The 13,612-nt window shown below is 38.6% G+C and overlaps 1 protein-coding gene across 2 annotated transcripts; it reads left to right on the top strand.

Moving 5' to 3' along the window:
• The first annotated feature begins 1,712 nt into the window (after window positions 1-1,712).
• On the top strand, window positions 1,713-9,815 carry snupn (snurportin 1). Of its 2 annotated transcripts, none has more exons than XM_038705224.1 (9): window positions 1,713-1,868; window positions 3,886-4,050; window positions 5,011-5,194; window positions 5,399-5,503; window positions 6,760-6,856; window positions 7,539-7,669; window positions 7,806-7,883; window positions 8,392-8,472; window positions 8,672-9,815. In XM_038705224.1, exons 2-9 carry the CDS (start codon window positions 3,893-3,895, stop codon window positions 8,990-8,992), a joined length of 1,155 nt encoding a protein of 384 aa, XP_038561152.1. In that variant the 5' UTR covers window positions 1,713-1,868; window positions 3,886-3,892; the 3' UTR covers window positions 8,993-9,815. The 2 variants fall into 2 exon arrangements, with proteins under 2 accessions (XP_038561152.1, XP_038561153.1); XM_038705225.1 differs by having other exon boundaries at window positions 1,714-1,868; window positions 7,539-7,636.
• The last annotated feature ends 3,797 nt before the right edge of the window (window positions 9,816-13,612 follow it).

Below are 13,612 nucleotides of genomic sequence, written 5' to 3'. Positions count from 1 at the left end.
TTCATCAGCTCCTTTATGTTCTTTGAAAGAGGAGAAATTGGCTCAACACCGCCCCCAACATGACAAACAGATTATTACCTACGACACAGATTACAATATGATAATGATGAGGATGAAGTATAATGGTAATCATGTAAGAATAATGATGATAACTATTATTACTAACAGTAGCCTATTATTATTAGTAGTAGTACTAGAAGTGGAAGTAGGGGTGAAGTCAGCTAAAATGGGCCACTTTTTGGTTAATGACTAATAAGACCATCTAATAAACTATGCATGAGATCTAATGATATTTTTTATAAGTTGGCATGAGTCACTTATTTGTAAAACACAATGTGAAAAAAATATAATTGTTTTGTAATTATGAGAGTTTGAGTGTCCAGAGAACAACAAAGTAATTTTAGCTGAAATCATCTACATTTTTGTAGTAAACTGACATTATTGTCTCTGGTGTGACAAAGTAACAACATCTTAAATACATTTCAAACAATAAAAAGTTGCAAAACAAATGTTTCTGCATATTGGTGCCCTTGTGTTGGTTTCGTTGGTTTCAATAAGCCTGTATGTACATCTGGCCTGGCCATCTGAACATTTGAAAAAAAAAAAGTACCTAAAATGACTATTTTCACAAAAATCTAACTTTTTTTAAACATTTTAACTATTTTTATTTGAAAGAGCCTGGAAAAACATCTTTCATAAACATTTAACTTTGTTGGTAAGGTTACTTCTAATTGCTTCATCACCCTGAAATTCTCTGTGTCAAGCTCATTTTCCATAGTAATTCCCTGATGTACTTCATGTAGGCTGTGCCCGACCACTATATAAATCTCTGAACAAAACTATTTCTACATGTCAACTTGTGTTGTAGCAACAATTCAAGATCAGTAATTGTGATTAGCTGTAACATTTTAGAGTGCTATAAAGCTCCAACCTTATTTGGCCTAGTTTAGCTGATTTAAAACGGAATCAAACTGCATTTTTAGAAAACTTTAGGAACTACAATTCCTCTATAACGTTACATATAGCTTTACATTTTGTTTGCTCCATTTCATATAACCTAAAAGCAGTTTAAAGTGTTTCATGCCAAATTTAAACAAAACAGATTAATAAAAACAGAATGGGAGGGAAAGTAAATATGTACTAAGATTTTAAAACAGGTTTGAGGTACTTGTACTTGAATATTTATGTTTTTTGCCACTTCACAGCTTTATTCCACTAGCCTAGATTTGAAGAGGATTTATTTCACTTTTTACTCCACTAAATGTATTTAACAGTTCCAGTTACTGTTACATACAAATCATATGATCGGTTTATAAATATTATTATTACAATTAATAGCTTCATTGTATGTGTTGTTATGGAAACTATCCAACAGTAGCCTATAGTCTAGATAAAGTAGTTAAACTCATCTCCACCTCGACCAACTACATTACCATTAAGATCAATATTAATATTAATGTTGCACTATTGTCATAATTTGACACTTATAGAATCCATTGCCTAACGAGAACTTTTATGTTAATAAGTCCAGTAGGACTGTTATATTTTGTTGATAATAATGGTGTGCTCTTTATATTGTAGTATTACTACTTTTACTTGGGCTAATTATCGAGGTACTTCCTCCACGACTGCAAATATCTATAAATGTACATAGCTATACGCACTAAAATAAACAAAGCTGGTGTAATTGAAATCGCCGACCACTCAGCTACACAGGGTTTCATAGCTAAAGATTGGTGTGTAACTCCGGGTTAGTTTGCTATATTTAGTCGGCCAACTAAAAGTCGCAAACTGGTGGGAAAAATGACAGCGTGACGTTTCAGCGGCAGCAGCAGCAGCAGCAGCAGCAGCCTCCTTGAATGTCCAAGGTATGTATTCAGCTAATATTGTTAACTGTTATCCGACCAAACCACCTGTCCAGTAACGTTAGTTACCTTGAGCCTGATAATGATGTGTAGGTAGTAGGGAATTAACGCAGTAACATGGCTGTTGCTAACGGCTGGTTATGTTAGCAAATTTAGCGCGATGCTAGCTGCTAATAGCTGACCCCCCACCACCACCACCAACACCACATGAGGCTTTGTCACCAGTTCGAGAAGACGTTTGTCTTACAAATTAAAATATTACAGTGATGTGGGTGAAACGCCCTGTCCAACAGTAAACTTTCCATTTTGTCGTAGTGCTAGTTCAGTGTGTTAAGTTATGTGGCGTTTAAATGAAGAAGGCTAACCAAGTGAAGCCCTCTCTACTTCTGTGCTGCTTGAACTCCATTTGGGGAACCACCAGTCTACGATACAGACAGGGACAAATACATTATATGGGCACATAAATTAATGTTGGCAACAGCTGGCACATTATGTATCTACATGGTCACTATGCCTGGGTTATGGCACTATCAATACCTAATGATGGCATCCCACTTCAGATTGCATTAGCCAGTTATATTAGACTGGATGTTCACTAACGTTACTGATATCTGCAATGTCATGTTGCCTAGTCAAAGCTCTAATTAAATATATCTGTAATTATGTATTTCTGACTGTAAAGATTCAGACTCCTTTTGCATCACCTTTGTATGGGGTTTTATGGCATGCCGTTTTAACATTTATTAGCTGGCTTATTTATTAATGGATGTTCATTACTGATATCTGCATTGTCATTTTGCCTAGTCAAAACTGTAAGTAAAGATATGTGTAATCACATTTTCACTAGTAAGGTATATGTATTGGGTTTATCATTACAGATCTGCAATTCAGTTTAAGATGCCTACAATTGAATTCTGACTAAGTTAGTCATAAAGTTCAAGATATCTACATTCTGCTTTTAAGATAAGTTTTAACTGAGAATTACATTATAGGTTGTAGATATGTTATCAAGTTATAGATATCTTGGAATTAATTTTGATTATTAATATCTCAAATTGTTAGTTATCTTTAACTTTCATTCTGTCCAGTCAAAATTTAATTAGATGGTTTTGGAGTTTTAACTTGGCGAAATGACGTAGCAGGTATTATTAGTTGCATCAGAAGCTGCAGCAGGTTGTGGGAGGCGGGTACCACTTCGTATTTTCCGGAGCTGATGATGGAAGCTAGCAACATCATTTTAGGCATTTATCAAGCAAAGGTGTCAAACATTCTCTGGGTCCATATCCCATAATATCTTTGGTTTTTAGACTGTTGGTTAAACACACAAGCAATTGGAAGGTGTCGTACTGGGCTCTTATACATTATCTTAGGCATTTTGCCCTTTTTTCCTGACATTTTATAGACTAAGCTAACTGGGGACAAGTTTTAGCAGAATTATATTCTGTGAAATGTTCTGCAAGCTACTGTGTTTGAGCTTTGGCTCACAGGGATTTCTCATTGCCCTCCCTTCTCATTATTTGAAGCTTTGGACATGAATGTCTGACACTGAAACATTATAGATTTGACAGAAAATATGGAAAAGCATATAGGTGACCTTTGAAGGCTGAGATAAATCCCACACAGAGTCTTGAGTCACAAACACACATCAATATGATCATGTGTGCAATCATGCAAATGTCAAACAGATGTTAACTGGCAAAAGGCTGAACTGCCAAAATACAAAATGATGGATACAGCTTTGCCTCAAAACCACAGAACAGCATCGCTATTAAAGTGCAATACCTCACTTGTATTTGTATGTTCATTTTGCACGCCATTCTTCAAGTGTGGTAGCAAACAGAAATTGAGCCAATCCTGCAAGCTTCTCCTAGAATGACCAGTTCCACTAATATTGCTGCAGTTTTCATTTTTAGACTTGCATATAGTGATTTATTTATGAATTCATCCAGCATTTCCTTACAATATAGATACCTGCAGTAGTCTCAGGGTGGTCAAAAAAACCTTTTTAATTCATTTACAGAGTCCCCATGGATGACCTAACCAAAGCTCTGTCGGCCAGCTTTGCTGTGTCAAAGGAACCCAACAGTACGGCCGCCCCACACCCTCGGCTGGCCCAATACAAGAGCAAGTACAGCGTTCTAGAGCAGAATGAGCGACGCCGCCGTTTCCTTGATTTGCAGAAAAGGTAAATGTCATTACATGTCAGTATTTGACCCCGGATAATGACCCACAAAGTCCACTGAATCCACCTGTGTGGCGTTACGGCTGCACTGCAGTTGCCAGAGCTAAACACGGCCGTTCTAGTCAATGCTTGTGAGTCCACCAGACACGGCCGCAGCGCATCCCAGACGCAACTCTCCGCTCTGCAGAGAATACGTAGCCAGTCTATTTTTGACAGAAGCCTTGTCAAGCAGTACAGAGCAGATTGAACCGGGCAGGAAGTCAGACACAGACCAGCATAGAGAATCCGGTCAATTTTCAAAATAAAACACCCTGTACAGACTCCCAATCGTATATCAACAATAAACACTGTCAAAACCGACCAAAAAAATAACCATTTAACTACATAGCCTACTTAATCTTTTGAGACGCTAACAGTGGAAGATGACGCCAGGAAGGGGACAGAATAAAACTTTAGCGCAGCCATAATGCGGCGCAGCCAGAGTCAGTAAACATGTATGGAGCCTATCCCTTCTGGGTTACAATTCCTCCAATCTAGATTCACTTCTCCAAATTAGTTATTGATAAGGTTTTCCTGCCCTTCCAGTGAGGGCTCATTACTGCTCAGTGGTGAAAGGTAACCAGAATGCACTGGAGACCTTTTTCCAGTAACCTCTGCTTTGAACTGTTTCCAGCTTCATACTTTCGACTACAGTTGTCAGCTACATCCTAAACACGATGATGCGCAGTTCTAGAAAGCTCTTAAAAGATTACTTCGTTCCAGCTCGACAAAATCAATAAACTTAAGAATGCACAGTGTGCAGATTTGCTGGTGTCGGGCTGCGTTTTAAATGCATGTTTTAATGTTTTTTTAGTTGACTACTATGTCGTGTACAGGAAGATAATGGAGATGTTTTCATCTTTAAAACGATGCCAGAGTGCTACAGTATCTGAATGAGCCTTTTTCCCCCCTCACTAATCTCAGTAAAAGGTTAAACTACGTCAACCATGCGCGGCGTCTGGCTGATGGGGACTGGACAGGGGCAGACAGCGATGGGGAGGAGGACATGGAGAAACCAGAGGAGGGGAAACCGGAGCAAAATGGCAGCACAGAAGAAGAGGGGATGGAGATTGAGAGGAGGAAGCTGCCAAAACATTATGCAAACCAGGTCAGTGTTTTAATGCACATTATGCCATGTGCCTTTCTGTTGCATTGTTTGTCTTGGCCAGCAGAGGGCGTGTTTGTTTCTAGAATGACAGCCCATCAAGCTTGTTGAATGCCAACAAACACGATGACAATTATCATTTTTGGACTGTTGAATACAGCGTTGATGAAATGCTGAGTTTGTTCCACAATTTCCTTTCCTCCTTAGCTCATGCTGTCAGAGTGGCTGGTGGATGTTCCATCAGAACTGGACACTGATTGGCTGATGGTGGTCTGTCCTGTAGGGAAAAGATCTCTCATTGTCGCCTCCAAGGTAAGAATCTGTCACCGCTCTTCTGTTGTTTCACACAGTCTGTCGCTGCAATCCCTGAATTTTAGAATTAAGCAAAGAAGTAGAGGATAATTATTCATTTTCTGTGAGCTGCTTCTTGTTGAATTGAAAATATTTGAAGTAGTTTCTGTCTCGTTGTTTTTGATCATCTTCCCGCCTTACCAAGTCTTACTATTTTCAAAATTTGATTAACATTAACAACAGTAGAAAAGGATCTTCTTTGTTCTTCTAATTTGAATGCACTGTCACGGCTGTACTCAGTCAGTATTTTTAGAGGATTTACATTTATTGCTTGTAAAATCCACACTGCATTCATGGTATTGGGGGAAAATGAGGTGCCTGTAAGTAAGATGAGCCATTATTCCTAGTACTGCATTGTGCAAATTAGTTGTACCCTAACGCTGCTTGCTAAGGTACGATTCCACAAAGTTAATAATGCAGTTACAGATAGGAATAATTTTCCTGAACATGTGGCGTAGAAAGCAGTCTGCTGGAAGTGATTATAATACTGTGGAAGTAGATTTGTGTATGTAAGTTGCGAAATAAGCTTTTTTTATTTAATTTTTTTCATTATAAAAAATATGCAGCTGCATATACTATAGTCACAGGCATAGAATTGTTTCAAACGCTTAGGCCTTGACACCTAAGAAGTGTTGAGAAAATTGAAAAACAAGAAGAATCTAAAAGCGTTATTTTAAAAATTGTGTGTGTGATTATCGCCATATTGAAATATGTATCAGTCCTAATTTAACATATATTTTGTCCAAATCATCAAAAATCTGTATTGTAAATCCCCCATGACCGTGTTTGTATTAGGTGACCATACGTGGGGTCCTGTATCCAAAGCTTAGAAAAACCTAAATTGGCTTTTTAGCTTAAGCCAAATTGCTACTCAATGCAGTTTTCAAAACCATGAGTCATGTATGTCTGTGAGGGTTCTCTGTCACCCAGGCCATAGTTATCCAAGGAAGGTTAAAATCAAGGGGAACTGGACTAGGTTAAGATGGTCAAAGATGTTTCGTGTCTCAGGCTACTAATGAGATGCTTCTTCTGAAGATACATCTTTGAGTATCTCCAACCTAGTCCCAGTTGCCATTGATTTTAACCTTTCTTGGATTACATGAGTCACATAGTTTCAAAACGCTACATATACATGAATGCCCTAGCTGATGTTGTGGTAACTGTTGTCTCCTCCCTCACATATCATTTCTGTTTTTCACGTTTTTTCCCCCCTGAAGGGTTCCACTGCAGCTTACACAAAAAGTGGTTACTGTGTAAACCGTTTCCCCTCCCTGCTGCCCGGTGGGAACCGACACAACTCAGCCATGGGAAAAGGTAGGTGGGCTTGTTTCAGCAACACAAGAAAGTGGTTCACCAACAGTTTGTCCTCCCATTTGCTCCCGTTCACCTGTGAGTTTATTTCCTTGACAGCTTTTGTTCTTGCCAAGATGTAGTGCGAATCATCGAAAGAATTTCCAGACTCCAAACTCAGGTTTTAAATGTCATATTCACAGCTAAAACTTTTTAACCGATTAAATCACACCTACCTGCTGGTGGGACAGTCAGAAAAAAAACTCATATCATGGAGCCAAGCTTTGTTCAAACTCACAGAACTTTATTTTAAATTCTAAAGAAGATCCCACAGTTTTAGAGGTACCAAATATGAATAAAACATGACTATTTCCATTGGATGGAATGGTGATTTTAGGGAAATATTTTGCTTTTTACTATTTGGTGAAATAAAAGGGAGAAACTGGAACAAAGGGGTCAATCAGAGCCTTTGTTTTTAAAATGTCTTGCAGACCTGGTTGTGGTAGTGGGTGGAGGTTCTTTCCAACCTAATCCTATCAGACCCCTTGCAGATACAGTATGTCGAGTTCATGTTGTACTAATAGGGTTGTAAAAATATCACTTCATTTAGTAAATAATAGTTGAGATAGTAAGTGATTTATAAATGAGTTTCATACTAGTGGATGCTGCATATCTGTAAATGGCCTTTTGAATGTGTCCCATGCAGACTACACAATTCTGGACTGCATTTACAGTGAGGTGGACAGAACATACTACATCCTGGATGTCATGTGCTGGAGAGGCCACCCGGTGTATGACTGCCCGGTAACACTGGCTTCTAATCCTCCAGCAATCCAGGAATGCTTGTCTAATTGCTTAAGTAGCAAAGTCTGGGCCACAGATGTGCTTTTCTTTTTCTCAGATTGCCCATTTCATTGGCTCAAGATTTGAAAAGGAGTTTTCTTGTTTACAGTTGTTGTTCTGATATCAACAGACAGAGTTCCGTTTCTACTGGCTCCAGTCTAAAGTCCAAGAGACGGACGGCCTATCAGAAATCGCCAAGCGCAACCCTGTGAGTAACAGCACCAGGAATAGAGCCTCTTCACTTCATGCCCCCTTTTTCTTTCCTAGTTTCCAGTACTTTGCAATGTTATTTGAGACAATAACATGTTTATTCGATCTTAGGTTTTCTGCATTTTGTGTTTGTTGTGCTTTACGCCCTGCTGCACCTCATTTCCACAGATGAGATCAAGTCCTGAACATGTACTTAAACCTCCTCAGGGAGAAATGAGACAAAGGAAATTAAAGGCAAACTCCACATTACTGTCTTTGGGACTAATTGGGCTCGAAAGTGATTATTGCACACAAATCTTGAAGATTACGGTGCTAGTTGGAAGCCTGAGTTCAAGTTCCACCACTTAATCTTAAGCGTTGTGTGGTACAGCCCAGTGGGAGCTAAATCAGGCTTAATCCCTGTAGTGTATACTCACCATTGGAAAGCAATTTCTCACATTTGACAAGAAGATAAATTGTTTTTTGGAACTAATAACTTGGTGCTCTGGTCTTGTTTGGTCCAACAGTTCCGGTTTGTGAGCCTCCAAAGCACCGACTGCACAGCAGAGTTGATTCAGAAAGCCTTGGCAGCTGAGTACAGCTTCAGCGTAAGAAAAGTTCTCAGCCATTTTTCTGAAAACACAGTGCAAGTAGTGTTCGAGTCAGATAAATGCTAAAAATACGAGGTGTAATGATGTATTTTTTATATATATAAATAAACTCCTTGTCTTTCTACACAAATAGAAATACATTTTGTTTGATTCTCAGCAGTCTGTGATTATTTTGAATCTGAATTTCTGGCTACAGGTGGATGGTCTCCTCTTCTACCACCGCCAGACCCACTACACCCCTGGCAGCACCCCTCTGGTGGGCTGGCTTCGCCCCTACATGGTCACTGACATCCTGGGTATAGATGTTCCTGTAGGACCTCTCACCATCAAGCCTGAGTACGCCAGCCACCAGTTGCAGCTGATCTTGGAACACAAAAAAACATCCAGTGGAGTCCGCCCTGCCAACAAAAGCGGAGGCTATGAGTTAGAGTACCTGTCCACCCCAGGCCAGGACAGCAGGGACACCCTGAACTTTTTGAATCAAAAGCCAATAACGGAAGCAAACATGGAGGCTTAACAAGATGCAAATTTCTAACTCAGTGTTTCTGAGTGGTGGCGGCCCACATATGGCTCTTTAGAATGTCTGCTGAATGGAGACCTGCAGATCTGACCAATTACAAAGCATGGCTAATTCTAATCCGGCACTACTCAGGACACCCTCAGAGTGCAGATTAGTAGAGCCATGTTATATATGTGTTTAGATGGCTAAAAACTCAAGTCCACTATTTACATCTTTAGTTCTACCTGCTGCAGAACTTCTTGAGAATAACTGCACAATATTTAGCCACTATAATTACTTAGTCGGTCTGTTATGGACATGTCTTTCATAACACCATACATAGTTGCAAACAATCAAAAAAGAGGACGATGGGTTTCTTATGTGAGAGATTCTGCAAAGTGCAGCACAGTAAATTTGGTGGTCAGGTGCTTTTTGGCTGCTCTGCACTTTTGGATTTAAAACGGATCTCGCTTAAGAAACATCTTTACTGTTGTCACTTGTTTGCATGTTTTCTACAACTATCATTGATGTCCACTCACCTTTTGAGCAGATTGTTAGTTTGAGCAACAGCAGTGGAGAGTTTGTAGGATGCATTGCACGCAGTGTTTTTGATTGGTCAGAACCTGTAAGTTACGATCATGCTGAACAGCAGCAGTGGCATGGACCTTTTTACAATTTAATGTTAAATTTAAAATTGCATAAAAGTTTTAAAGTGTTTCTAAATAAATGTTTTTAATGGCCTACAGTCTTTGTGTACTGTGCTCCCACAGGATAGATTTATGCATTTTTATGAAGTCCATTTCAGAATCATTAAAACTTCTAGGAGAGACATTTAATTTGATTCTGGTAGTTTTCCATTACTTGTTTTTTGTATGCAATTATAAGCATTATACCACTCACAAATATATACATTTTAAGGAATGAACATGTAAACGTAGTCTGTCAAGTCCATTATTAAGCAGTGGTGGTTCTGGGATAAAGCAATGATATAATTATTTACATAATTCATTTATATAATAAAGTTAAGAGGAAGTTAGGTTTGGAAAATCCTTTGAATTTAATTTCAAAATCATCTGCAAACACCTTAGATTGTCAAAATACAACTAACTAAAACTACAAGTAGCTGATGTTCCAGTATATGGTTAAGACATGACTCATACTGCTCATACCAGCCTTCATCAGCAGAATTCATGAGCATCTTTTCCCCTTTGCACTAAATTCACTGTCATTTGCGTAACTAAAGAGCTAGGTGGAACAGGAAAAGAAGTGAAAGTGTGGTGGGGCTGTGAACTGCAACCTGTACCAACACATGCCTCAGGTTATGAGATCTTGGCTGCATCAAGTAGTTTACAATATCCTAGGAAGGGAGGCAGGGAAGGGAGACTTTTTCCTTGTGTTTCCGTGTTTTTAGTGAGAATACAGTTTTGAAGTAAAGTTTGTGGTGAAAAGTGTACAACTCATTTAATCTGTGTCCACCTTTGACATACTGAGGTCTATTTTTGGTGGTCCTCTAACTTTTCCACTAGTTCTATCAACAGATCAGTTTTCACTTATCCTGTGAAATATATCTACATCAACTTGCTTGGATTGGCACACATTTATTGCACAGATGTTTATGTCCCCAGATGATGTATCCTAATGACTTTGGTGATATCCTTATTTTTTCCAACCACAAGGTTGACATTTGTAGTTCAAAATGAAATGTCTCAACAACTTTTGGACGGATTGACATAATATTTGGTACACATATTCATGTCCTCGGGATGAATTGTAATCACTTTAGTAATCCCTTAAGTTTTTATCCAGCGCCATCACCAAATTATATTTTGTTCAGTTTTGGTTATGTACATGTACCTGCAAAACTGACATTCCCTTCCACCTAAGCTGTACTTTTATTTAATACTAATTAAGATATAAAAGCATGCTATTGGTAACATGCTAAAGTAAGTCGGTGGAAATGATAAATATTATACCTGCTTACCATCAGCAGGTGATTGTGAGCATGTTAGCGTTTTGGTGTAAGCATTTAGCTCAAAGCAATGCTTCCAAAGAATGATGCTTCCCAAGAGCTGCTAGCTTGGCTGTTGACTCTTGGTCTTCAGAGCAATTTTTGGACTTAGGTTATCATTTGGAGACAAATTTTGTGTCCCAATTACAGATATAAGACATGACCACATTTCAGGATACTGTATACTCAGTGGAGTTTAACTTTTAAAGCTGGCTACACGCAACAGGAAATAGTCCAAGTCCAAAAAACACGTAACAAGTAAAGAAATTATTGTAAGAAAGGCATAGCTATCTTCGCCACTTGCAGCCTCTCTAGACGAGAATGCACTGCAACTAAACGACATGTTGTGTCTTGTGTTTCGTGCCACTACTCACTTTTTCTACACTGGGAAAAAAAAATCTTGTTTTCTCCTTTTCTTGCTCTGGTATAGTGGTATCACTATTGCTCTCACCGCCTACACAGAACATCAGCGGGTGAAGATAACATTTTCAACCATTTAGTGGGGATTAACTCATTCTGGGAAACATGATATCACTAACTGAAGTGGAGGAAGGTGCACAATGCAGCTGAGGGAAACACAGTAAACCACAATTACAATATCTCGCAATGCGATAACTCCTGGAAAGCATTAAACATCACATACTCCTACATCTTATCTACAACAGTGATAACACTATTTAGTAGTAGCAAGCTATAATCAAGTTGTAATTTTTTGTCATCAGCTTTTTGGTAAAAATTTCAGTTCTACCTAAATGTAGGCAAGGAAGTTAAAATGATATGGGTGATAACAGCGTTGGTGTGGTTTGAGATAAATCAAAATAATGTAGTTGAATTTCTTATGGATGATAACTGCAGAAAACAACAGACTTAGAGTATTTCAGAAAAAGATGTTTGTTCATCGAGTACAGTCGGATGTTTTTTCTTTCACATTCAGTCACCCCTAAACCGAGAGCCCTGTCAAAGTGAGCATAGTCAGGCATGTGGTTACTGCAAGAATTCAGCTATTAGTCAGCAGCCGCGATCACTTTCCAGGAACTGAGCACCTGTACGTCCACAGTTACACATTTCAGAGCTCTCTTACTCACATATGCATACACACACAATGTTGGTTGGGCCACTCTGATCTCTGAAAACCCTGTCACAAGACTTTTAGATAGGGAAGCAGATGTCTCTACAGTACCTGTTAGACATATGATGTTTAGCCTGTGTGGTTGGCATACACTCCTGCTTTTAATGACTGAAATGATACCATTTTCATGTCTGTACAGTAAATATATATTACAGCTAGCAACCACTTAGCAGCTTAGCACAAATACTGGAAACAGGGTGAAACAGCAAACATGGTAGGTAACAAAATCTGCCTACCAGCACCTCTAAAGCTCACTAAACTATCATTTAGAAAATGGCCTGTAAAACCACAATGTCTTCTATAGTGAGCTTTAAAGAGGCTTATCATTTATATATACACCTTAAACCGTTGAGATATACCACTTTTTTTTATCAGAGAATAGTTTTTTTCTCATACATTTTCGACTTTAATCTTGGAAGTTTTCTCAGAATATTTCCCCCTCCCCAGGCTCCGTAATGTTTTGGGGTTTTTTCCCCTTCAATGGCCTTAATGCACAGTTGTATCAAAGCCTTCTTCATATCGATTATAATTCTGGGGGGAGTATTCGTTGATTACATTTCTTTAGAACTTTATATTTAGAAAACAATCAAGTTGAACATCTTGGGTCTAGAAACCATCAGAATCAACGGTCACCATGTGTGATGTCAGTCGATAATGTGTGTGTAACTAAAATGTAAATTTCATTTCATTAAAACACCCAGATTCTCAGACAGATTACTAAGGGAAATGGCCGCCTTGTCTTCAGCAATATATAGTTAGTTATGTGTTCCTATCTTTTGCTCAGTACATTTGTGATTCTTATAAAAACCCAGTTAAATGCATACAGGAACCGCATAAATATTAGTCAATTTCTGCATATTATGGGGCCTTGAGTGGCTCATGTTGAGCAACAGGCATCCACACACTGCACAGTAGACAATATCTTGTCAACAGAATTGTTGGGTTTTGGGGGGTAAACTGTTTATCTGCCAAATCAGGCCTTCATCTCTTTAATGTTTGATGCATTCAAAGACTTTTCTTTACATTACATGGGCAGGGCTAAGAGTTTACCAATCACATTTTCCCAAATGACATGAAGTCAGCTGGTTTTGCAGGAAGTCTATTGTTGTCCACTCCCTTTTCCCTTTGGTTTTTAGGCCAGACTTTCTCACGCCTCATTATTTACAGTTTTGCCTATTGTTGGATCTTGTTTTTTGTGGAATAAAAAATAAAAACAGCATGTGAATTTACCTGTCATTTCCAACCTTTTCTCACAAAACACTTCACAGTCAGAGAAATAAATAGCCTAACTGACTCCAAAGGCTTTTCCTTCTTTATCTACAGGTATAACAAAGATCTATGATGTAAAGGTTAACACAGCAACGAGAAATCTTACCAACTTCTCACACACATTCTCCCTGTTTTGCATCGCATACTTTTACAGCCTCATTAAAAGCACATCAAAGTATGAATTAAAGGCTGTCAATAGTCTTGCAGGAATGCAATCTCCTGACTGCACTTG

This window comes from Micropterus salmoides, unplaced genomic scaffold, assembly GCF_014851395.1.
Source record: "Micropterus salmoides isolate LMB-PRFRI ecotype aquatic unplaced genomic scaffold, ASM1485139v1 Ms_hic_scaffold_8, whole genome shotgun sequence".
In the NCBI taxonomy this organism is placed as follows: domain Eukaryota; kingdom Metazoa; phylum Chordata; class Actinopteri; order Centrarchiformes; family Centrarchidae; genus Micropterus; species Micropterus salmoides.
The sequence above is the reverse complement of the archived record's forward strand: the minus strand, read 5'-3'. Positions and strand labels throughout refer to the sequence as shown.